At 35.9% G+C, this 25,443-nt stretch overlaps 1 protein-coding gene across 13 annotated transcripts; it reads left to right on the top strand.

The window, feature by feature from the left end:
- Positions 1 to 207: 207 nt before the first annotated feature.
- u2af2b (U2 small nuclear RNA auxiliary factor 2b) lies at positions 208 to 25,443 on the top strand. Of its 13 annotated transcripts, none has more exons than XM_087294164.1 (14): positions 208 to 675; positions 5,686 to 5,706; positions 5,990 to 6,122; positions 10,043 to 10,078; positions 10,406 to 10,509; positions 13,599 to 13,750; positions 16,105 to 16,221; positions 17,489 to 17,627; positions 17,744 to 17,755; positions 17,903 to 17,982; positions 21,743 to 21,865; positions 21,958 to 22,044; positions 23,003 to 23,254; positions 24,574 to 25,443. In XM_087294164.1, the coding sequence occupies exons 1-14, from the start codon at positions 627 to 629 to the stop codon at positions 24,706 to 24,708; spliced, it is 1,440 nt and encodes a 479-aa protein (XP_087150290.1). In that variant the 5' UTR covers positions 208 to 626; the 3' UTR covers positions 24,709 to 25,443. The 13 variants fall into 13 exon arrangements, with proteins under 13 accessions (XP_087150290.1, XP_087150289.1, XP_087150291.1 ...); XM_087294163.1 differs by having other exon boundaries at positions 17,741 to 17,755; XM_087294165.1 differs by lacking the exon at positions 5,686 to 5,706 and having other exon boundaries at positions 17,741 to 17,755.

The following is a 25,443-nucleotide window of genomic DNA, read 5'->3' as shown; positions in this document are numbered from 1 at the left end:
GGATTTCATATCACTATTTGTTTCCTTGCTGTTATTAACCATTTTTAGCTTCACGTCACGGCGTCCTTCGGCCAGTTTATGTGCAAGATAATATATTTAAAAAGCCATGGATAGGACTACAACGCTTGAATTGGGTTAAACCTTCACTCCGGGCCTTTAGGGGTCGCATGTCATCAGTGTTTTTGTTCAGCGAGTTTTTACCGTGAGGAAAAGATGAGCGCATCCGCCAACGCGGAATAAGCGGTTAGCCCCTTTGGTCAAAACGAGCTACACTTAACCTCAATCAATAAGGACTATTAGCTCAATTTGAGTATCAGGAAATACATCTAAACGGCTAATCGTTATAACGAAATGGTTAAATCTTAAACATTATCGACGCAAGCCTTTTATTCGTGCTCCGCAGTGGTTCCGTTTAGCATTAGCTGCTAACAACCTTCTCAAGCAAAGCGTTTATTTCAACCTCTGCGCAAATAACGTTATAGGTGTATTTCGGCAAAGTCTTTATGCTTGTGTTAAATTTTTAAAACATCTGCGTTTTATAGTTGGTCTCCTGTAATAGCGTGTGACGGGAATAAAGCTATCTAAGGAAAACGGCGTGTTAGCTGAAGTTTGATCAAAACACCAGGATGTCTGATTTTGATGAATTTGAGAGACAGCTGTCTGAAAATAAACAAGGTGAGTATGGATGTGCATCATTTACTGATTTATACAGCATTCACCTGCGTAACATAGTAAGTTACGGGGAAAAATTCACGTATCGATGTGTACGGAAATGCAATTATCTCAATACGTCTAATGTTGGTCGTTTTATTGGTTATTTTTAAACATAACTGATGCAAGAACGCGCAAAATTGGTCTGTGGATGTTTTAAGTTTTTATTCAAGATTTTAGTTATTAAAATGCTATTATTTAAATTTTGCACGTGTGTTATTGTACGTAATTAAACTACTATATGTGTATGACTTTTATAAGCTGTATTGTAAAATAATCACACTTGTTATAGGTATTTAATGTAATTAAAAAGTACAAATAGAAAGTAACGTGTGAAATGATGAGCAAACAAAGGACATATAATAGCAATGAGGGCTGCTTGACTATGGGAAAAATCATAATCACGATTATTTTGGTCATAGTTGTAATCACGATTATTCAAAACGATTTAGTTGGTCAAAATTGTTAGCCCTCTTGTGAATTTATTTATTTTTTAATAAGTATTTCCCAAATGATGTTTAACAGAGCAAGGAATTTTTTGCAGTATTTCCTATAATATTTTTTTCTTATGGAGAAAGTCTTATTTGTTTGATTTTGGCTAGAATAAAAGCAGGTTTAAATATTTTGAGAACTATTTTATGATCAATATTATTAGCCCCCTTAATATATATATATATATATATATATATATATATATATATAGTTATTTTCTTCCCTGTAAATAAGGGGGAAAAATAATAGAATAAAAATATTAAACAAACTGTGCTTTAAGCATCTTCACTGTAAGAAAAAAAAAACTTCTTTAGTCAAGAGCAGTGAGAGATTTTCGCCCTTTTGTTGTTTGATTAATGATAAAAACAGTCGACAGGAATATAGTGTGCTGTCACTTTAAGCGCAGTACGGTTCTGATTAATAGTTTCACTTTCACATGTCTTTTGATTCTCAACTCGTTTGTTTATCACATAAATAAAGGTTAATATAAATAATCACTAAACACCGCATTTTGACACAAATTTGCATGTATTTGACCATTAAAGCGCTCACATTAATATGTCTTTAGATGTGTGTACTCTGCTCGTCTCCGAGGCTTAGCGCGCGCACACATAACAGCATGCAATCTCCTCTGCGCATTTAAAAGCATGAATGATGTGAATGTACATCAATGAACGGCGCGCATCCCATGCTGCAAAAGTTACATTACAGTACTGCATTTCAGTACAGCATTACAGTAATGCTTTTAGTAATTTTCATGTGGAACTGAGCTTGCAGAGCTACAAATGTGTACAACTGGAACGGGGCTGGTATATGATGCAATAATCGTTTTATCTCGATTAATGTTTTATCATAATTGTTAGAAGCCAAAATCTAATCAGAATTTTTGATTAATTGCACAGCCCTAATAGCATTGTATACTTCAGATATAATGGCAAAGTATACAATTTAAATAGCAAGAAATGAATCATTTGGACCTAGGCATGGGACGAAAACTGCTATCAAGGTATACCACGGTTTTGAAAAGTCAAGCAGAAAAGATATCCGAAGATGCTGTTTTAAATTGTAAAGAAATCTGTTTTTGAAACTTAAGACTGAAGACAGCAGAAGCCAATGATTCATTTGAATTATTTAGCCTGACGTTTAGCAAAATAATTAAAATGATTCTTAAAAAATAAATATATATATTTTGTCTAATGGTAAAAAAAAAAAAAGTTGTAGTTTTTTACCCAGACGTTTAAAAATAATATATTTTAGAGAAATAGCCACAATACTATGAAACCGTGCTATTTTTATCCAATATTATACCGGCCCATGCCTATTTGGACCTCCATTTTAATTATTGATAATTCTCGTTTCCGCTATACATGAAAATATCTTTATTTTCCTATATTTACTTTAGTTTCTTCTGTAAATCATGGTAAAATGTGAAAATTAAATGGATTCTGATGAATGAAAAAATTTTTGAAACTTTGTTTTCAGTGCATGAAATGTATCTCACTTTCATCCTTCACTCATGACACTTTAAATGCACAGACTAGGCATGGGATGGTAACCGGTTTCAAGGTTTTAAAACTGCTAAGATTTTCTGTTATACCGGATATGTAAGGTTTTTTTTATGTGTTTTTCTTTGTATTGTAAAGAAATCTGTGTTATTGAAACTTAAAAAAAACAGCAGAAGTCAATGATTTATTTGAGTTATTTAGCCTGACATGTTTGCTGTTTTAAAATATTATGAATGTTTCTTAAAATAAAATATACTGTGTTCAAAGTGGAAAAAAAAGTTTGTTTTTACCCAGACATTTGGAAAGAACTTTTTTTCAAAGCAGTTATCATGATACCATGAAACTGTGATTATTATTATTTTTTTCCTTCAAGGTTATCACACCGTTATCTTATACCAGCCCATGCCTACAACAGACACAGATTTGTGGATTTGTTTTTCCAGGAATGACTCGTCATTATTAAAAAAAACTGATCATCTTGTAACTGCAGAAGAGCCCTATGATTTATTTATTTCTGTTTTCATTTTCTGAATAGTTAAGTTCAATTTTGTGCATCATAAACATTTCTAATCAGTCGAAAACATTGAATGTTTAACATTTCATTTTTTACAAATATAATAATAATAATATAATTTCTTTTTAATTAAATTTAAAAATGGTCTCTTATTCCAATAAACCCCCCCTGTCAAAAATCTATCATGTTTTATTAAATGATGAACTTTTTTAGTTATAGTTATATTATATGATATTATAGTTATATTAAATGATGAAAGCCAAATCTATCAACAAAAAAATCAATTCAATAGAATCCGATAGAAGTGAGACTTTACTTTCGTTTGTCCGTTCCTTCTTGAGATGTTTTTTTATTTAGTTACTGATGACTGTTTTGCAGCTTTCAGTATTAAATTGGATGATTTATTTTAGTCTTTCGTTTGTTTTGTAGCAGAAATATTATTAAATTGACATGTATAAAAAACAGCAGTGCGAAATAAATATTTCTTACTGCAATGCTTCATTTTTGTTTGATGCAAACCATAAGTGTATTTTTCATAAAGTAACAGACTTTTTATAGCAGATAACTTACATCCAAGCACATTCAAAGCAGCATCTAATGAGTAATGTTATTCATTGTAACTATTATTGTTATTTTCATCATCATTAATATTCTGTAATTATTAGACATTATTAGACAAGCTGGGTCTTAGAGTTTGATTTATTTGATAGTCTATTTCACATTTCTTGTTTGTAAAGGCTAAATAAATACGAATAAAAAGGAAACATTCATTTTTGTACAGTTTTTATTTAAAGTTATAAAAAAAAAGGTAATAAGGGCCTGGATGTTATGATAGACTTTGCAAGTTCAGTTTGCAGACATTTGTGGGTACAGACATCCATTGTGTGCTGTGCTGTCTTGTCTTGCTAGTTTTTTCCTGGCTTTTTAATATTGTCCATATAGATATCAAAATTATAATGTATCGACTGAATTTAAGAAATATATCGTGATAAATTTTGCCATATCGTCCAGCCCTAATTCAGATACACAAATTTAATTGTCAAATGTAAAACAACACTGTGTAATATTCATTGTATATCTACACGGATACAATTAAGCTCTCTTAAAGGGCACCTATTTTAACCCTTTTACAAGATTTAATATAAATCTTTTGTCTCCAGAATGTGTCTGTAAAGTTTCAGCTTAATGCACCCATCAGATTATTTATTATACCTTTTTAAATCTGGGAAATTTGGGCTGTTAGGATATTGTAGCAGTTTTTGTTGCCTGTGCTTTTAATGCAAATGAGCTCATTCTTCCCGCCCACCGTTCCCACATGCATGACAGAGGCTTAAAGCTGATTTATATTTCTGCGTCAAGTGCACGCGTATGCTAGGGTGCAGCCTACGCGTTAACACATAGCCCTTTGCCGTGGCAGTCAGCGTCGCTAATGCACACCTTTTAAAAAAATTAACTACACGTCACAACGACGCGTAGCGCAAGCACTGTAATTGGTCGGCTTGGTAGCACTAACGAGTCACGAGCCCGATGGAGCGATTGTTTACAAGTGTGGAGTCCCGTGAAGAAGCTCCGTAAGGAAAGTTTTGTTTTGTGTTTACCTCATGATTAAAGTTGTTGCACGCCCGCCGGTTCCTGCCTCAAAATAAGCGAGTTTGAGCCACATGTACATTCAGGAAGCATTAAGGAAAAACAAAACACCAGGGAAGAAACTCGACACAAAGGAACATTAATACCTCACTGCCAACTAGTGTTTTGGAAGTGTTATTGCAGAACAACAGAGACAACGCGCAGAAGTATAAATGCACAGCTACGCGAGTTGCATGCGCTGTGGGTCATGCCGATCACTTGACGCAGAAGTATGAACCAGCCTTTAGCCTTCACGTAAACAAACAGCACAGTGACTGACAAGAATGAAGCAGATCTCCCTTACAACAGTAAGATCTTTCTCAACGGTTATTTGTTGTGTAGTTAATTCAAGCCTTTCTGCAATGATGAGTCACACAAAATGTCGTTATAACGATCGAACGCTTACACACACACACACACATTTAGCTTTGCAATGTTTTTGCACAGCAAATGTGACTGGATACACGTTAATATCCACTGTTGTATTGACATCCTTAATGTACAAAATAAACCTGATTAAAGTCCACAAGCGGATACATGTATTGTGATATAGAAACAATATATAGTGTACAGTCATATTTCAAGTATGATTTTGAATTTCCAAAGAATGCTTTTCTGAAATTTTAATAAGACGGTGAAATGTGCGATTACAAAGCCAACTTTAGCCTAACTTCAATAATGAAAATCATAGGGCCCTTCTGCAGGCGTTCTGTGTGTTCATTTTTGCCAGATCAGCAGTCGTCCAGTCAGGCTGACCGTAATCTCTTTGCATGAAAGAATAGGATGTTTTAAATGAGCTGGAATAACCTCCTGTGTCCCTTTTTCTCTTCCGCACAGGTGACAGTCTAAACGGTCATGGTGGGTATCCCAGAATGAGGTTCAGAAAAGCAAACACAACCTGTCTCCTTCCTTTCCCTCTAATCTTCCGTTTGCCCCTAGATACTCACTGTGAAATCAGAAAACCTGCATAATTCTGTGCCAAACCTTTCGTTTTCTTTCATTCTGCAGCTGGAATGGGCTTTGTCTTCTGTTTACCACCTTCTTTCCGTCCTCTCATTTACTTTAGGAGCTTGCAGTACTGATTCTCTTTTTTTTCTTTTTTGGATGCTAATGCATTTCTTTTTTTTTTTTTTGGTCTCAGAGAGGGACAAGGAGAACCGGCACCGGCGACGCAGTCCGTCCCGCAGCCGCAGTCGAGAACGGAAGAGAAGGAGCAGAGAGAGGAGAAGCAGGGAGCGCCGCGGTGACAGCAAGGAACGCCGACACAGACGCAGGTGCCTATCGCAGTCATTATTATTCAACAGTAACAGTGGCCAAGCCTCTGAGTGAGAGATTAAGTAAAAGTTGATTATTAAATTCAAGTCATATTGTCTAGCCATGTTGTAGGCTAAAAGATATTGCAATACCGGTTGCAATTAGATTTGACTCATTACTGTTTTTAAAGCAAGGTTAAAAACATATCTTTTCGCTTTGGCATTTTAATTATATTTACTTTGGTATTTTATTGTTTGTGTTGTCCATTTTGTTTTATTTAAAAAATTTTTTTACTCTTAAGCACCTTGGATAGCTTTTCTATGTTTATGTGCTAAACACTTCTAAAATTTCAGACATAATTCAAGGCCTGGAAAGTACTAAAAAACAAACATGGGTTCTTGCATTATCCTGCTGGAAGCTGTAAACCCCAGAGATGGTTGTGCGTGAAAATCCCAGTAGATCAGCAGTTTGTGAAATACTCAAACCAGCCCGGCCCAACTCAGTCTGGCACCAACAACCATGCCACACTCAGAGACACTTAAAACAGCTTAATTCTCCACTCTGATTTTCGGTTTGAACTGCAGCAGATCGTCATGATCATGTCTACATGCCTAAATGCATTGAGTTGCTGCCATGTGATTTGGATGATTTGGTGATTTGGGAAGGCTAAATTGTGTGAATGAGTGTGTATGGATGTTTCACAGTGATGGGTTGCAGCTGGAAGGGCAACCACTGCGTAAAACATATGCTGGATAAGTTGGCGGTTCATTTTGCTGTGGCGACCCCAGATTAATAAAGGGACTTAGCGGTAAAGAAAAGGAATGCATGAATTCAAATATTTGCATTACATTTCTTTAAACATAACTGTAAAAAAGATGTTTAAATCGGTCAACATCTTTAAAAAATGACATATTCAAAATATCATTATGACATTTTGATGTAAATAATAAGTATTGTTAAGTACAGAAAAGACTTTCATGGCATTATATATAGGTGAAACCAGAAGTTTACATATACTGTATAAAAAGGCATATAACCATTTAAAAAAGTCAGATGTTAATGTGACTAAGCTTTTTCGCTTTTAGGTAAGTTAGGATTTTCAAATTTATGTCTGTTATGCTTAATAGCACAATAATTAGAGATTCTTTTTGAGAAATCGTTTTAACTTTTCTTGAAAGTCAAATTTACATACAGTACAATTATTATGCCTCTGAAAAAGCTCAGATGATGATGATGGTGTCAAGGTTTTGGAAGCTTCTGATTGGCTAATTGACAACATTTGAGTAAATTGGAGGCACAACTGAAGAATAGTATTTAAGGAAAACCTCAAACACACCTCTTCCTTGTGTGACAACATGGGAAAATCAACAAGCCAGAATCAACAAAAAAGCCAGATTACAATTGGCTAAATTAAACTGGGAAAAAGACAATTTTTTGGAGACCTGTCCTTTGGTCTGATGGAACTAAGATTGAACTGACCAGTTTTCCATTTGGAGGACAAAGGGAAAAGCTTACAAGCCTAGGAACACCATCCCAACTGTGAAGTATGGGGGTGGCAGCATCATGTTGTGGGGTTGTTTTGTTGCAGGAGGGACTGGTACACTTCACAGCATAGATGGCATCATGAAAAAAAAAACATTGTGTAGAAATATTGAAGCAACAACTCATGACATCAGACAGGAATTTAAAACTTGGCCACAAATGGGTCTTCCAAACATACCATAAGTGAATGTTTTGGTGTGGCCATCACAAAGCCCTGATCTCTATCCTATCGAAAATTTGTGGGCAGAGTTGACAAAAAGCTTGTGCGAGCAAGACAGCCAACAAATCTGACTCTGTTACTCCAGTTCTGTCTGGAGGAATGGGCTAAAATTCCTTCAAGCTATTGTGAGAAGCTTGTGGAAGGATAACCAAAACATTTGACCAAAGTTATACACTTTAAAAGCAAAGCTAAAAAATACCAAGGAAATGTATGTAAACTGTCTAGAAATGAATAAAAAAGTTCTCCATTTTTTTTATCTCATTAATCTGGCATTTAGCAAATGTAAATTATTTAAGTAATCCTATCAGACCTAAAATAGTAAACGTTTAGTGTGATTTACCATCAGACATTTTTTTAAAAATGGTTATGTTCCTTTTTTTAGAGTGTATGTAAACTTCTGGTTTCAACTGTATGCTTAAGGTGTGAACTACAAAGGTGCTAGATTTAAAATTAATTTAAAAAATCCTTGAAAGTACTTAAATTTGTTGTCCACAAAAGTGGGAACCTTCTATATCAGGGGTGCTCAACCCTGTTCCTGGAGATCGACCTTCAGCTCAAGTTCAGCTCAAACCCTGATCAAACACACCTTAATCAATTAATTAGGACCTGAACAGCACTTGATAATTACCAGCAGGTGTATTTAATATAGGTTGAAACTGAAATCTGCAGGAAGATGGCTCTCCAGGAACAGGGTTGGTCACCACTGCTCTATGTAAATACATTTTACTTTACTTTTGCTCACTTACAAGATTTTATGTTTAGTTTTATTTAAACTACATGTCAAAACTGAAAATTATGGACTCCATTTATTTATTCTCCATTTCAAAACTGATTGATGAGAAAAACAAAGCTTCTTTTCAAGATGATTCACTGTTTCGAAGCATTGGAAACACCATCTTCAAGGGACACCCGCTTATCAAAACCATAGAAATCCAACAAAACACACAGTAGATTTGTTTTTATTCGGTTTGACAATCTTAACTCGAAAAATGGCGAGAAGGTTGGACATAGTGTAGCTCCTCCCATAAAACATGAAACCTGGCAAGAAGGTGGGACATAGTGTAGCTCCTCCCATAAAAACATGAAACATGGCAAGAAGGTAGGACATAGTGTAGCTCCTCCCATAAAAACATGAAACATGGCAAGAAGGTGGGACATAGTGTAGCTCCTCCCATAAAAACATGAAACATGGCAAGAAGGTGGGACATAGTGTAGCTCCTCCCATAAAAACATGAAACATGGCGAGAAGGTGGGACATAGTGTAGCTCCTCCCATTAAAAAAACAGCCAATAGCATTTTGTTTAATCACCGTGCTGCCAGTGAGAGTGGTTGAGCTCAAGCGCATCAAATAAAAAGTGTCTTAAAGGGGGCGGGGCATGTCAGATACTAGAGAGCATTTGATTGGTCAAAAGAGTTAATGAGAAAGTGAAGAATGAGGGCGCATGAATAAAACCATTGATCTATTTGAGTGAAAGTGACAAGCCACAAGCTTTACTTCAGTTTTATATTTTCGAATGCACATTTTGTCATTGTTTTTGGTGCGCTTATAGATATCCTAAAAGCGAACAATACTGATACTAACATCTAAAAAACTGTTTTACTTATATGGGACAATCAAATGCCTGCATAATGAGTTATTCATTTCTAATATGTTGTTTTTTTTTTCTTCATGGTAGGCACTGCTAAACAGACCAATAAGAGACTGTTAACTATTATTTATTTTCTTTTTACAAATTCCTTACTTGAATATCTACAAACTAGTAAAACGGATTTGAGATTAGATAAAACCAAAGAATCCTGTTCAGTGATTCATCTTAATGAAGCTGCGTGATTCATGTGGATTTTATTGCATTACACAGATCACCCTAGCGGAGAACCATTGATATTACAAAACTTTTTTAAACCGTTTGACATAACAAAGCCCTGTTACTGAAATCACAGGACTTTACCAATTTAAAACATGCTTCAAGAACAATTATAAAGGTTTTGAAGCTTCATGAAGCAGTTTTTCAAAAGCAGCTACTGAACTAATCAGTTTTTATTGCACCGAAATCAAGAATAAATAGTTTGTTGTTAAATTCTTTCTTAATTGAAATCTCATTCAGTTGTTTATGTACTGTTATTCAAGCTACTGTGATGTAGCTACATATCAAACCCTGTTCTTAAATGTCATTTCAGCGATCATACACAGAACCACCCCCAAGAAAATGTCAGGTAAAGCAGATGGGCTGACCCAGTTTTACCATGTTTTACGTCATTTTTATAGTGTTTTGCAAGTGGAAATATTAGTCATTTCTACATTAAAAGTCTCTGTGTGATGATTATAGCATGTTAGGTGAAATATTTTAAATCAGTGCTAATTGTAATAAGTGAGTGTGATTCACGTTCTGTGCACTGTACGTCTGCTTTTAATTGTTCTTTTTCACTCAATTAATTGACTTTCAAAAATGAAAGAACAATCCTTTTATTCTTCATACAATATTCTACATACAATAGAAATGAATATAGTAACATTAATTTTGTTTTGTCTCTTCACCTTAGCCGTTCACCTCACCGGGAGAAAAAGAAGAAAATTAAGAAGTACTGGGATGTCCCTCCTCCAGGCTTTGAGCATATTACTCCAATGCAGTATAAGGCAATGCAAGGTGAGGGACTCTGTAATACATGACCTTCTCCACTTGTTTGTTCTTAGTAAATATGTGTGGGTGCTATACTGGTAACAAACAGCACAGAAATGTGTGTAAGTCTGTGTAGCAAGCATTTTAGCTATCACACGACATTAGCTCTCAGCATAAAGCATTTAAAAGAGTACCAATAGACAAGATTTGTTTAATGAAAACACTTTGGATAATTTTAAAAAGCCGTCACCAGGAAGAATTTAAAGTTATCTATCAAATATTAGATTGAAAAAATCATATTTGATATTTAATATACAGTTAAAGTCAGAATTATTAGCCCCCCTTTGCTTTTTGTGTTTGTTTTTATATATATATAGATTTCTCAAATGATGTTTAACAGAACAATGAAATTTTCACAGTATGTCTGATAATATTTTTTATTCTGGAGAAAGTCTTATTTGCTTTATTTTGGCTAGAATAAAAGCCGTTTTTAATTTTTGAACACCGTTCTAAGGTCATAATTATTAGCCACTTTAAGCTATTTTTTTCGATAGTCTCCAGAACAAACCATCGTTATACATTAACTTGCCTAATTACCCTAACCTAATTAACCTAGTTAAGCCTTTAAATGTCACTTTAGCTGTGTAGAAGTGTCTTGAAAAATATCTAGTCAAATATTATTTACTGTCATCATTTTTAAGATAAAATAAATCAGTTATTAGAAATGAGTTATTAAAACTATTATGTTTAGAAATGTGTTAAAGAAATCTTCTCTTCGTTAAACAGAAATTAGGGGGGGGGGGGGGGATAAACAAGGGGGCTATTAATTCAGTGGGGCTTATAATTTTGACTTTAACTGTTTTAACTGACTTTAACTATTTTTTCTGAATTTTACTTATTTCTGTTCGTAGTTGTGTATCATCTGTTATTGAAATATAAAGTTGTTCCAATCATGTAATGTTAATATGTATATTGATCTTGCCATGAAATAACCATAAGTTGGTGATGTGGCCATAAATTAATAAATACCGCTACTTTAAAAGATTCTAATTTGTTTTTGGAGGTATTTTACAATAGACTTATCTACATACAAAAAACCTTCATGAAATTAGCCTTAATGTTTGGTAAAAGAAACTACCAGATTTCCAGATTGTTTTTACCCTTTTCATAATCATTTTGTTTTTCTCCAAGATGAAACACAAGTTTTTAATTATTTTAGAAGATCCTTTTTCAAGCTCTATTTGTAAAAGCATATTAAAGGTGCAGTAGGTGATTTGCCTAAATGCTATTCATTAGCATATTTTATATTAGCGTATTGAAACACAGCTCCTCCCCTGCTGTCCAAAGCCACGCCTTTTTGAAACTTGATAGAACTTTATAAAAGTACAATTCCAAACAAAAAAACTATTATATCTAGCACGTTTTCAGTTGTGTAGCAAGCTAAACTTGCCGTAATGTGCAATTGACTTATTTCACATGGCCGCCATTTTTAAAAGCGAAATCGAGGCTGCGGTGGGAAGAAAACCGGAAGTGTCATTGGGAGTTACATAGGAACGTTGTGTACCTGGCTGTATATCTTATCAGCGAAGAGAAAGTGACACAAATTTATAATTTCACCGCCTTCCGAGTGACCCGAAGGTCCGTTCTGAATGAATGGCGAAAATAAAAGGGATATCAGAGCTCATTTTCAGCCAAGTTAAGGGAAATGGCACTAGTTAGCTAACGTTTTCTTTCCCAAACACACGTTTTAGATGCCATTTATCAAACTCGAGTTAATGAACTGATTCTTTCACTATATTAGACTTGTCATGAACTGAATTAAACTGAATTAAAAGAAAAACCATCAATTTCCTGCTAACATTTAAGGCACTGTTGATGGCTTTCTTAAAACAGCCAAAATTTGCCATTGTGTTCATGTGCTTGACAGAAATGGCTGTGATTGGCCGATATGGCCATCAGTTCATCCTTCATTTTTTCCGAGTACAAACACAAACTAGCGATCTGCTTAATGACTCGACTGATCTTCAAGGCTGCTTCGCGCTCCAGTCTTCGTGTATCTGTGTTTGCACTGGGTGAAGTGCGGTAAACTGGTGAGCACTATTGTAAATCAGCGCTGTTTATGAAAGCGCTCAGCGGCTCTTGAATGTTAACGGGAAATGGACGCTTTTAAAACTTCAGTACCGGGACAACACTATTACAGACAACACGAAGGTGTGCTACAGAGGACTAAAGTGTTTTATCGCTCACCGGGTTACATAGGCTGAAGCAGGAAAGCGTCCCCACGGTGTTTAACTGGTGCCATGAACTGAGGCATAGGAAGACACTTGAGCATATTGCTCTTACAGAGATTGTGATGTTGTTTGATGCTAAATTGCTTTTAATTGTTAAAATTAAACTTACTGATTAATATTAAAGTGATGTTTACAGCATTTCTGCATTTTGAAATCTCTGCAACAGCTGGAGATTTGTAGTCCACAGCATGTTACTGCAATGTTTTCAGTGCTGGTCCTATACCTCTGGGATTCTTCCCACCGCAGCCTCGCTTTGGTTCTTTAAAATGACGGCCGCGTGAAATAAGTGTATATTTCATGCCTGCAAGAATCGTTGGTCTCACTCTCTCAGGTGCTTTGCCCTGAAGTGACTACTGTATGCTTGGTGGTTGGTCGACAGCGTGCAAGAATTATACTTATTACTAAGCCATGCTTGCATAACTGCTGTTTCAGACTTATTCAAAGACGAAATAAGGAGCGCATCACAGGTTGTCATTGTTCAAAAAAGAAATCAATGGATCAAAGGTACGATAATTCTCCGAAATATTGCGCAGCTCTAATCAGTCTAAATTTTTCTGTCCACATGGATGGTGCTCAAACCAAATTAGTGAGGTGACTGTTGAAGCAGAACGAGTTCAGTGTGTGATAATCGGCATGTGCTAAACTCTTCCATCTGTGCTCATCCTCGGTTAAGTAAGCTGCACAGACACGGATGTTTGCGAGAGAGCCCAATGCAAAAATTAGTGTACATAGCCCTTAACTACGTTTTATTCTCTTTCTGTCTTCTATTACTACTCAGTAACACATATATAATTTATGAATTCATATTTTGTTGTTTTCCCTCAGCTGCTGGTCAAATCCCCGCTACCGCTTTGCTGCCCACCATGACGCCAGACGGCCTGGCAGTAACGCCGACCCCGGTGCCTGTAGTAGGCAGTCAGATGACTCGCCAGGCTCGCAGACTTTACGTTGGCAACATCCCATTTGGCATCACAGAGGTGTTGAACGAACACTATTCGCACACTAGAATTACTCTGCGGGGCTTTTGTAAACTGATCCAAATAGAGAACACTAGCATGCTTGGATGCATTATGCAGAAGCATATTGGATATTTATTTTAGCATACTCCGATATTTTCATATTTAGATTATTTTACATTCATCTACAGCTCACCTAAAGTTAATCAATCTTTAGCTAATTTAAATTTGTTAATATTACACTACCAGACAAAAATCTTTTCGTCGATCCCAGCTGTAGGAGCAACAAGTTATAACTTGACTTCTGGTCAAAAAGTAGCAATTTTCAGATGAATTATCTAAAGAACTGCAACCTAATCATCACAAATAGTGCAGAAGACCTACTAGAACCCACATAGACCCATGATTCTCACAGATGTCAGTCAGGTTTGGTGAAGGAAAAATCATGGGTAGGGGTTACATTCAGTATGGGGGCGTGCAAGAGATCTGCAGAATAGATGGCAACTTCAACAGCCTTAAGACATTTGTGCTGCCCATTACATTACAAACCATATGAGAGGTCAAATTTTTCAGCAGGATAGCACTCATCATACTTCAGCCTCCACATCAATGTTCCTGAAAGCAAAGAAAGTCAAGGTGCTCCAGAATTGGCCAGCCCAGTCACCTGATATGAACATTGAGCATGTCTGGGGTAAGATGGAGGAAGCATTGAAGATGAATCCAAAGATCTTGATGAACCCTAGGAGTCCTGCAAGAAGGATTTCTTTGCCACTCTAGATAACTTTATTAATAAGTTATTTGAGTCATTGCAGAGGTTGTGGATGCAGTCCTCCAAGCTCATGGGAGTCATACACAATAGTAATTCTTCTTCCACGGCACCATGACTTTATATTCTATACGGTACATTATTTCTGTTAAGTGACGAGACTTTTGTCTAAGCAAAGTCAGACCTTACTATCCTAATTAAATAATTACAAATCAAGACATGTTCATATTTTATTTTGGTAAAATAGGCGTATTCTAGAGGCCTTTGCCTTTCATATAAGCCACTTCTGATACCAAATGATCGACAAGAAGTCAAGTTATTTGTTGTTCCTAAAACTTGGATAGGCAACAAGACTTTTGTCAGGTAGGGTAGACAACATAATAGTAACATGTTTTATAGGAAAAAAGCATGTCTGCTATGTAATATACATCATAAATGTATCATTTTATATTTTTATATCCACACTAATTAAGCAAAGATAGATCCTTAAGTCACACAGGATCTAAACGGTTTTGTTTTCCTATCTCAAATGAAGTAAAGTCACAGTTATGTGTATTATTAACACTTTATATTTTATTTGAATGTTTTTTATGAATTTATTTTTACAAAAACTATAAAATTAAATATTGGTGGTATACATTAAGTTCCCATCACTCCACAACAAATCTTGTTTTAGTATTCTTAAAAATTCAGGTATAAAATAAACCCAAAAAGATCATAGTTTTCCCTATAAAAACACTTACAATAGATTACATTTTTTTTTATGGAAAAAAAGCCTTTATTTGTCATATACACTGTTACATGTAGCGAAAATGGACCCCCTTACCATAAACAACCATCACACATTTCAGGGGAAGATCGGTCAGATGAGAGGTAGCTTTAGAAAGAGGAAATAAGATACATTGGGGAAAAGGTAGTTGAGAAAAAAAGCCCTTCCCAAACTGTCCTTAAAGTAGGGCATTGTGAGATCAGGGGGGAAAGCCCCAGCAACAACCACATAAACATTTACCCATCCACAAGTCATTCCAAGTCTTTGAGGTGTGAACAAGGAAGATATTTTGAAGAAAGATGGAAGCCGGTAACCAACTTTCATACTAGGCTAAACAAATTCTATGGAAGTCATTGGTTACAGATTTCCAGCTTTCTTCAAAATATCTTCTTTTTGTGAGGTGATTAAATAAAAGGGTGAATAAATAATGGGATAAATTCAATTTTCGGTGAACAATCCCTTTAATAAACGCCATAAAATGAATAGATACTGAAAATATTTCACACATTTCAATATATGTGGTGGGGGTGCAGCCGTGGCCTCATGGTTAGAGACTTGAGATCCTGAGGTTGCATGTCCAAGTCTCTGTACCAACAGAGTTTGTTGTTGGGAATATCCACCTCAATACCACGGCTGAGGTGATTCCCTTGAGCAAGGCACTGAACAATCAACTGCTCCCGTGTGTGTGGTTATGGTTTTAAGTCTCTTTGGATAAAAAAAAAAAAAGATATTTATCATATTTAATTGGTCATTAGTCATAAAATGATCAGTTTATGTATATTATTATTACATAATGACCTAATAACCTAATCCTTAACTTAATTAACTCTTCTTTTATAGGAATCTATGATGGACTTCTTCAATGCTCAGATGAGATTGGGTGGTCTGACTCAGGCCCCTGGAAACCCTGTCCTCGCCGTCCAGATTAACCAGGATAAGAACTTTGCTTTCCTTGAGGTCAGTAACACATGTACACACACTAACTATTTTTCCTTTCAACGATTCTAATTAAACCTTGAGGGAAACCTGGTATATCACAAAAAATATTTGTGAATAAAGCACAATTCCCATCTAATGAGTCATAGGGTGCTTTCACACCTGCCTTATTTAGTTAGATGGAATCGCGCTAGAGTTCATTTCCCCTTTTGGTCCGGTTCGTTTGGGCAGGTGAGAATGCAGCAATCGTACTCGAGTGTGCACCAAAAACGGACCAAATAAGCGTACCGAGACCTGCTTGAAGAGGTGGTCTCGGTACGCTTTCAAACGAACCCTGGAGCAGTTTGTTTGTGGTGAGAATATGATCCGTACTAAAACAGGTCCAACCGCAAAAAGTACTGCGCGTTTTGAACTAATTCAGCTGCTGTAGGCCGATGCGCTGTGCATTATGGGATATGGAGGAAAAATATTTGTTGACAGCGCTTTACCAACAGAGAGAGAGAGAGGGGAAAACATTACCTGATGGATCATTGGTAATATTTACGCAAGATGACCATGTCGCAGTTTAGCTAAATTAATTCATGTCTCCTCCTGAAGTGACTAGCGATGCATTAAACACTGTTTTCCAGCCGCGCTTCATTGTCATAATGTATAGTTTGTCTAAAGCAGGGATACAGTCAGCCAGCGCAGTCGTCCCTCCAGAGTAAAAGGTTTGGTTTACCTGCGGGAGTTCACTAGCATTTTCCCGCACGTGAATTCTGTACAATCAATAAGCAGTTTAGAAAATATGTTCAACAACATCTGGCCAATGAGAGATGTGGATTTTGTCAGATGACTGCATTTTGGTTCGTTTTAACTAGTTCGGACCAAAGCCAGCAGTGTGGTGTGAAAACGACCCAAAGACAGCAGAAGATGCAACAATGTAACATTTATTACCCTTGGTCCGGACCAAATGAAGCGAACTACAGATGTGAAAGAACCCATAGACTTCCTGATAAACTGACGCCAAATATCAAAGAGAAAATGGACTTTGCTATAGTAGGAGAAGCCGCTGAGGGCCTTTTTCTTATAAAATAAATATATGCACCTCAGAAGACGAAATGCAATGAACGCATGGTGGTGCCGATTTTATTATGCACATAATGCCAATTCCATTTGTTATACAATATTCCAATAATGCACATAAAAAGATGAGTAGATAAAAAGAAAGCTACTCACAGGGGCTTATGTTGCCTATGATTTGGTATATTTGGTTGTTGACTGTATTCTTCTTTCATTAATTCATCAGTTCCGATCAGTGGATGAGACCACGCAGGCCATGGCATTCGATGGCATCATCTTCCAGGCACAGAGCTTAAAGATTCGCAGACCGCATGACTATCAGCCATTACCTGGCATGAGCGAGAACCCCAGCGTTTATGTGCCAGGTAAACCCACAATACAATTCTCTTCTAAGATATCAAACTACAACAAATATGACTTTTGATTTTTATTTTTTTCCTTTATTACAAATGTCTGGTGTCCTTATGCATCTGTAAAGCAGTCCAATTTCAGGGTAAACTTATTTTCATTTAAAGTTGACTTTAGGAAAATCTTGCTGTTATTTCTTATTCATTTAAACCCTTTTACTTTAGTCTCTTATTCACCTTTTTTTTGTGCCTGCCAGTTGTGTGTTGATGAATGTTGTCCATCTGCTCCACAGGTGTGGTGTCTACTGTTGTACCAGACTCTATTCACAAGCTGTTCATTGGAGGTTTACCAAACTATCTCAATGACGACCAGGTTGGTTACAAATGCTTTCTGGTTGAAAGTCTGTGACGCATGCATTGGCAGTCATAAATTTATAAGATGTTTTGTACTTGCATTAAAGGGATTTCTCATTTTGAAAAATGAACATTTATACAACATCAATGGTTCCAAACCTTTGTGAGTTTTTCTGTTGAAAATAAAGAAAGATAGTTTGAAGAATGTTGAAAACTGGTAGCCACTGACATCCATAGTACAAAAAAAAACATACTGTAAAAGCCAATGTTTACAGATTTTTAACAGTACACAGAGTAAAAGATGAGTACATTTTATTTTTTTTTGATGAACTACCTCTTTAACTTGGCCAAAAATATAGTAAAAACAAAAATATTTAAAAATATTACAATTTATAATGCATTGTGTTTGAATATATTTAAAGTAATTTATTCCTGTTATAACGAAGTTGCATTTTTTCAGCTATAACTCTTCTATAATTTTAAATAAACCTTCAGAAATCATTTTAATGTGCTGATTTGGTTCTCAAAAAACATTTCTTATTAAATCTGCCATTACTGCTTGTAATGTACCGATAATAATAATGATGATGATGAGCCTTTATTTGTCACAACACTGTAACATGCAGCGAAATTGGACCCCTCGACCATACACAAACATCACACATTTCAGGGAAGACGGGTCAGACTAGAGGTAGCTTTAGAAAAAGTAAATAAGATACATTGGGGGGGAAAAAAGATGGAGGTAAAAAATAGCCCCTCCCAGACTGTCCTTGAAGTAGGGCAGTGTGAGATCAAGCATAAACATAGGCATAACATTGCAACGGGTTGTGGAGATATTTTGATTTAGACAACAGCCTCCGATCCTTGTGCCTTGGTTTCAATTGCAACAACATAGAAACATTTCTTTGTGTTTTTAACCCTGGTCAGTTTGTGCTCTGAAAGTTGTATTTCGGGAGTTTATAGGCATGATGAATCTGGCTCTAATGGCTTGTTTCCATTTTGCAATATGGTTTTGTACAGCATGTGCTTAATTTACACTAAAAGAAATGTTAATTGTACCACTTTTTGGGACCTTTTTGTAATGGCCCTTTTCCACTGAGTGGTACGGTGGGGTGCGGTATGGTATGTTTGTTTCCACTGTCATTAGTACCAAAAAGCGAACCGTACCACAGCACTTCTTGGGTAGTCTTTCCAAAAGGGAATCTAGCACAACAAAAAGATACCTAAAGGCTAAGCTAGTCGTGCAGCTGAACACTATTGGTTTACAGAAAAACGTCACTAGCGCGTGCACAAGCCAGAAGAATGAAAACGAATGAAGAGTCATTTTTAAAGGCACAGCCGAGACATTACGTCATAATTATAATTGATTTAGGCCCCGTTTACACTAGTGCGTTTTAGTTTTAAAACGGCGTTTTAGAATGAAAACGATCCGCGTCCACACTTGCGTTTTACCCAGCGTTTCTAAACTGCTCTCCGTCCACACCTCTCCGTGTCCTCGGTATAGTCTGTTTTCCATATCAAACTGAGAAGAAGAGACTGCAGCCTTGATCAAGCTTGCGAAGTCTGAACTTACACGGAGAAGATGCAGGACTGATCTGTTTGTAGGCTACTTAATATTGAGGAAAAGCCCCAATCAGAGAGGCGAATGTCGGCAGCCCCGCCTCCGTTTACAGATGTCTCCGTTTTCCATCATCCACGCTGAGGCGGAGCAGCAGCGTTTCAGAATGAAAACGGCCTCTTCAGCGTTTTCGGCGCTCGAGAACTCCGGCGTAGTGTGGACGGATGGCGTAACCGTAGCAAAACTTATGCGTTTTCAAACTAAAACGCATTAGTGCAAAATGGGGCCTTAAGCTCAAACAAACCTTGTTGTCTCGATAAACAGCCACAAAGTCAAGAAGAACAGAATCTGCCTTGTGTACTGTTGTTGTTTATGAGACTGTCTAAAAGCGTGAGTGGTTGCACTCTCTCCATAGTGATCTATTTGCGTGCGCTCGCTGCGCATCTATATTTGAAGTGGCGAACATGAGCTCATAATAACGTGCGCGTGATTATCAAAGTGCTTCTGACATCCTTTCGGAAACGGACAAACACCAAAGTAAAGCAAGAATGACGTCAACTGCAACTTTGAACACTTGTTGAACACCACGCTTACCAAAAAGTGTACCATTTGGCAGTGGAGACACAAGCCTGATAAAGGTGACCCATATCGGACCGTATTGTACCACTAAGTGGAAATGAGGCATAAGGGTACCTAGCACACCAGTACGACACCAAAAGGAGGAAATTGACTCACTGCAGAATGCCGATTGATTTACAATGAATATCATGCAACAAGCCAGTGATTCAACACCGGAAAAAAACATTTTTAACTACACATCCTAAACACAAGACCGTAATAATACAATAATAGTGCATATTAATGAACCATAGATGACTCGAGCTCAAAGTTTGTCGACATTGTCAAATCGTACTGTACAGAACAAGGTTATTATAGTTAACCGTTAGTTTAACCGGATCTTCTAAATGAACTGGTTGAACGAGTTCACCAAAACGAACTGAATCATTTGAAATGATTCGTGTCTCCAGTAAACACTTATCCACAAACTACTTACTTTTTAACAAGCCTAATACCCCCTCTGACTCGTAATGCTCTAATATATGCTCCCATTCATATATTAAAACAGTACCGTTACACTGACATCAAATTTGAGTAGCGGTGAACCGATAATACTGTGCATGCGTGATTCAATGAACCAAACACGAACAATGAGAGGATCTGGTGAAAAAATGCAAGTTTATTTCATAACAGAAAATCGTAACGGAATTTAAATAAGTGAATCATGCTTCAGTTGGGTTACAAAACTTTACTGTAAGACATTTTTCAGATCATGGTGATGTTTTAACTGACTGAAATTACTATTGCTGACTACATAATTTTGGTATGTTAAGTCCTAACATCCGCGTTAAATATCTGAACTTCCCATCACTACTATGCATTTAACCTCAGAGCAGCCTTCCACACATATTGTACTTAAGGCTGCTATCTTGTGGGCATTTACATTTGAATTTGAGGATGGGTATGGTTTTGGTAAATGATAGTGTTCAGGTATCCTCTAAATACAGGTTTAAAAAAATGTATGGTTGAGTTTTTTTATAAAATATTTATTCTATTGATTTTGAATCTTATATCCTTATTTAGAAACAAAAACTAACACAGAAACAAATAAAAACTAAACTAAAACTAATTCATTTCAAAATATAGAAACTAATAAAAACTAGTTAATCTGCCTCTAAAAACTAATTCAAACTAACTGAATTTAAAAAACAAAAAGTCAAAACAAAATAGAGACAAAAACTAATGAAAAATCCAAAACTATTATAACCTTAGTACCGAAGCATAGCGCTCAGTGGAGGCAAAAATGTTAGCCTTTCATTTGAATCGGATCTAATAAATCGTTATATAAATACAATAAAAGCCCTCAAATTCCCAAATGCACAGACACTAAAGTTATTCAGCACAGAACAGTGAAGTTTTGCAGTGTTTGATTCCCAACAATTAAAAACCCAAAAAGTAGTTGCAGTTTTAGGAGCTAATGTTATCACATTTTAATTTAGAAGTGGCATAGAGTCCTGAAATCGCACACAGGAAACCATCCGTCAATGATGCATTGTTTATTAGGCTACATTCTCTTTGGTAACAACTCTTAATCATATAAGAAACTATGTAGAAACTTGATGTTGACTTTTTTTGTTTGTGTGTGTTAACCCTGTGTCTTCAGGTTAAAGAGTTGTTGACCTCTTTTGGACCTCTCAAAGCCTTCAATCTGGTTAAGGACAGTGCTACCGGCCTGTCAAAGGGTTATGCTTTCTGTGAATATGTGGATGTTAACGTCAATGATCAGGTGAGTTGGTGTGGTTGGGTTTTCACTGTATTCAGTGTGTTTTTTTTTAGCATTGATTGCTTTAAAAAGGTATTTGGTCATATTTGTTACAGGCTATTGCAGGATTGAATGGCATGCAGTTGGCAGATAAGAAGCTGCTGGTTCAGAGGGCAAGTGTTGGAGCCAAGAATGCCACAATGGTAAGAAACGAGCTCAGCTTAAGATGATGTTTTTTGCTTTATTTGTTTTATACAATTTAGACCTAGTAGGGTTTTTGTGCATTGTTGCTCTTTAGTGTTTTGGTTTTCAGCAGTGACATTTACATTACACTAAACTAAGCTTCAAGCTCGAGAAATAAAGATTAATTAATTTTTTTCTGTTTAAAAATAACTAAGCACATGGCTTGAAAATATTTTAAATAAATACAATTTAACGGTTTAAAAATGACATTTTATTGGAATTTAATACTTTTCTACAACAATGAAGCATGAAGTTTTTCCAGCGACTTTTGTAACAAAATATTTCTATTTCAAATAAAATCGACAATGCTACAATTATGATTACAAGCAACTGTTATGTTAAAGTATTTAATCCAAATGTTGGCAGCTCTTCCTGGAAAACACCATAATGAAAAAGTTTATTTTAATTTTAATGAGGGCTGCACGATATATATCTGATATAAATTTGCAATTGTCACATCGCAAGATATGCAATGTTAAGTCTGAATTATAGTTGACCAGGAGATACAGAACACATGCAATTTGTAGAGTCACTGCTATGTTTAACTATAATAGAGTGAAAGTTTATCATCTGCATGTTTTAAGGCCTGTAACTGTGAGCATTTGGGCACAAAAATCTATGTTTCGAGGTATAAAAAATTTGCATTTAATTATTTAAACAGAAAAATTATACTTATTTAGAATTTTTGTCTTGTTTCTAGTTCAAATAACTACATTTCAAAGCAAAACTCCCCAGAAAACCATCAAATAGTGCTATTTTAACCATCTTGAGAAACTATTCATATCGCAATATTAATTGTAGAAAAATAAAATATTGCCGATTGTAATATATATCAGATTTTTCCCAATATAGCACAGCCCCAATTCTAATCATCCTTAAATTGTCTGTATTTCCCCTCTTTTCATTATCCATCTGTAGACGAGTATAAACGAGACTCCAGTGACGTTGCAAGTGCCTGGCCTCACATCCAACCCCATGATCCAGATGGGCGGTATTCCCACTGAGGTCCTGTGTCTGATGAACATGGTGGCTCCAGAGGAGCTTATCGACGATGAGGAGTACGAGGAGATCGTGGAGGACGTCAAAGAGGAGTGCTCTAAATATGGCCAGGTCAAGAGCATAGAAATTCCCAGACCCGTCGATGGCCTTGATATACCTGGAACTGGCAAGGTAAGCCTTACCAAAGCAGCTCGAGTGGGCTGCAAACTTTTTTTTTTTAACACTTTTATTGTTTCAGAAAAATGTGATACATACATACTGTATTAGTAACCAAATACCAGTCAAAGAACACCTGCCCCGTCCTGACATTCAAATAAAAAAAATAATTTAAAAAATGCATTCTCATGCGAGGAAATAATACATAAACAAATAAATAGAAAATAAAGATTAACTAAAATAAGATAAAATAATAATAAAAATTAAAAAGGGCAATTTTGTTAAAAATAAAAAATATATAAAAAATAAATACCATTAAAAAAATTGACATTTCAACATATACATTCTAGTGAAAGTGAAAAGTATATTAAAGTTAGTCATTACAAACAGTGAATTTTAACAGTCACATTGTTTGGGATTACTAAACGGTCAGTCCACTCTTATTTAAAAAATGAAGGAAGAAGTTCCAAATCTTGTAGAATATGTGCATTTTTTGTTTGATTGAATAAGTCAACCTTTCCATTGCTATACAGGAAGACATTTCCTTAATCCAGAGTGACAAAGATGGAGCATGAATACTTTTCCAGTGAATGGCAATCAGGCGATTCGCATGTAATAGACACAGATTTATAAACTTCTGTTCATATGACTTCAGCGATAAGGCAGGTGGGAAAAGACCAAGAATACAGATTTTAGGGCAAACAGGGATTTCTTTACCAATAGTTTTAGAGATTACACCAATTATTTCTTTCCAAAAGAATTGCAAGTGCTCACATTGCCAAACACAATGGAACAGTGTGCCCTTATAAGTCAAACATGTTCCACAAATGTCCAGAATATTTCTATTAAATTTATTTAACATTTCTGGTGTTATAAATGCTAATGATAATGTTTGCGCTTGAACACAACTTTCTTCCCATTCATTTTCTGTAATATCTATTTGAAAGTCATCAATCCAAGCCAGTCTTTTATGATTTGTAGATTCTTTGGAAGCCTTAACAAATTTGCTACATAGTGTAGAAATTTTGTATTTGGCACTGGGATCTTTAACTGCAATTTCTTCTAAACTACTTACGGTCGGTCACTGATATGAATGATTTTTAGATCATATAAAATTACGGATCTGAAGATACTTTAAAAAAAAAAAGGGACTGAGGGGCTGCAAACTTGAGGTCAAACTTTGTCCTCCTTTTCAGCTCAAAATGTAAATTCTGTTACCATTTAATAACCTTCATGTTTAGTTTTTTTTACTTTGAACCCTGCAGACATCAACATCTGGCAGTGCTATGCAAACATACATGAACCATTTCATGATCTGTGTTTTATTTTTCCAGATCTTTGTGGAGTTCACCTCTGTTTACGACTCCCAGAAGGCCATGCAGGGCTTAACGGGGAGAAAGTTCGCCAACAGGGTGGTGGTGACCAAGTACTGCGATCCAGACGCTTATCATCGCCGAGACTTCTGGTAGAGTGCTGAGCTCATTTCGTAAAAAGAAATCGAATTGGAGGCAGTGATGATGAAGAGGGGGGAACATTTTTTTTTGTACTCTTAAAAAAAAAAAAAAAAAAAAGAAGCCAAAAGGTGAATGTTGTGTTTTTTTTGTTTTGAGGCTTAAATTAAAAGATGATTCGTGAGCAATTGTGGGAGGGTTTTTTGCTTTTCGTTTGTATTTTAAGAACATTAGCGAGAGCTATTCTGCTATACTGATGATACCTAATCTGTTAATAAAATTATTACTATTTTTTAATTGTATACTGAAACAAATGTAAAATAGTGATCGTTGACCATCAGAGAAGACCAACTATCGACGCCCCAACCAATCCTGGAGGTTTATTGCTAATCATTCAAATGAAGATGTCCCTTACTTGGTTTTTATCTCTTTTTATTCCTCTTTTGAATCGATCCCACTGACTGATCCTTCTCAAAAGTCCTCGCTCTTCTCTGTTGGTCAAATCTCCCTCCCATTTTGTAGCTTTTTGCAGTTCATATCTCAAGGTATTAGATAGTCTCAGATCTTCTTCTTTTTTTTTTGTCTGGTTTTGTTCTTATACATACTTGGTCTCTTCCATGCATATCACCAGCTCATTAGAAGGTGATGACATTTGTCCAGTGTGGCACCTGTTTTTCAGTTTCTGTATGCGTGATGTTTTTGTTTTCTCAGTATAATAGGCCACTTTTGATAATAAAACTCTTGGAAGTTTGA

The sequence above is a fragment of the Danio rerio genome, chromosome 19, assembly GCF_052040795.2.
Source record: "Danio rerio strain M-AB ecotype USA chromosome 19, GRCz13ab, whole genome shotgun sequence".
NCBI lineage: Eukaryota > Metazoa > Chordata > Actinopteri > Cypriniformes > Danionidae > Danio > Danio rerio.
Note: the sequence above shows the minus strand (reverse complement) of the source record. Positions and strands in the feature narration are given on the sequence as shown.

Coding starts and splice junctions, on each gene's coding strand:
- u2af2b (XM_087294163.1), top strand. CDS start 627: ATGTCTGATTTTGATGAATTTGAGAGACAGCTGTCTGAAAATAAACAA. Junction 676..5,685: donor GCTGTCTGAAAATAAACAAG/GTGAGTATGGAT, acceptor TCTTCCGCACAG/GTGACAGTCTAAACGGTCAT. Junction 5,707..5,989: donor TGACAGTCTAAACGGTCATG/GTGGGTATCCCA, acceptor TTTTGGTCTCAG/AGAGGGACAAGGAGAACCGG.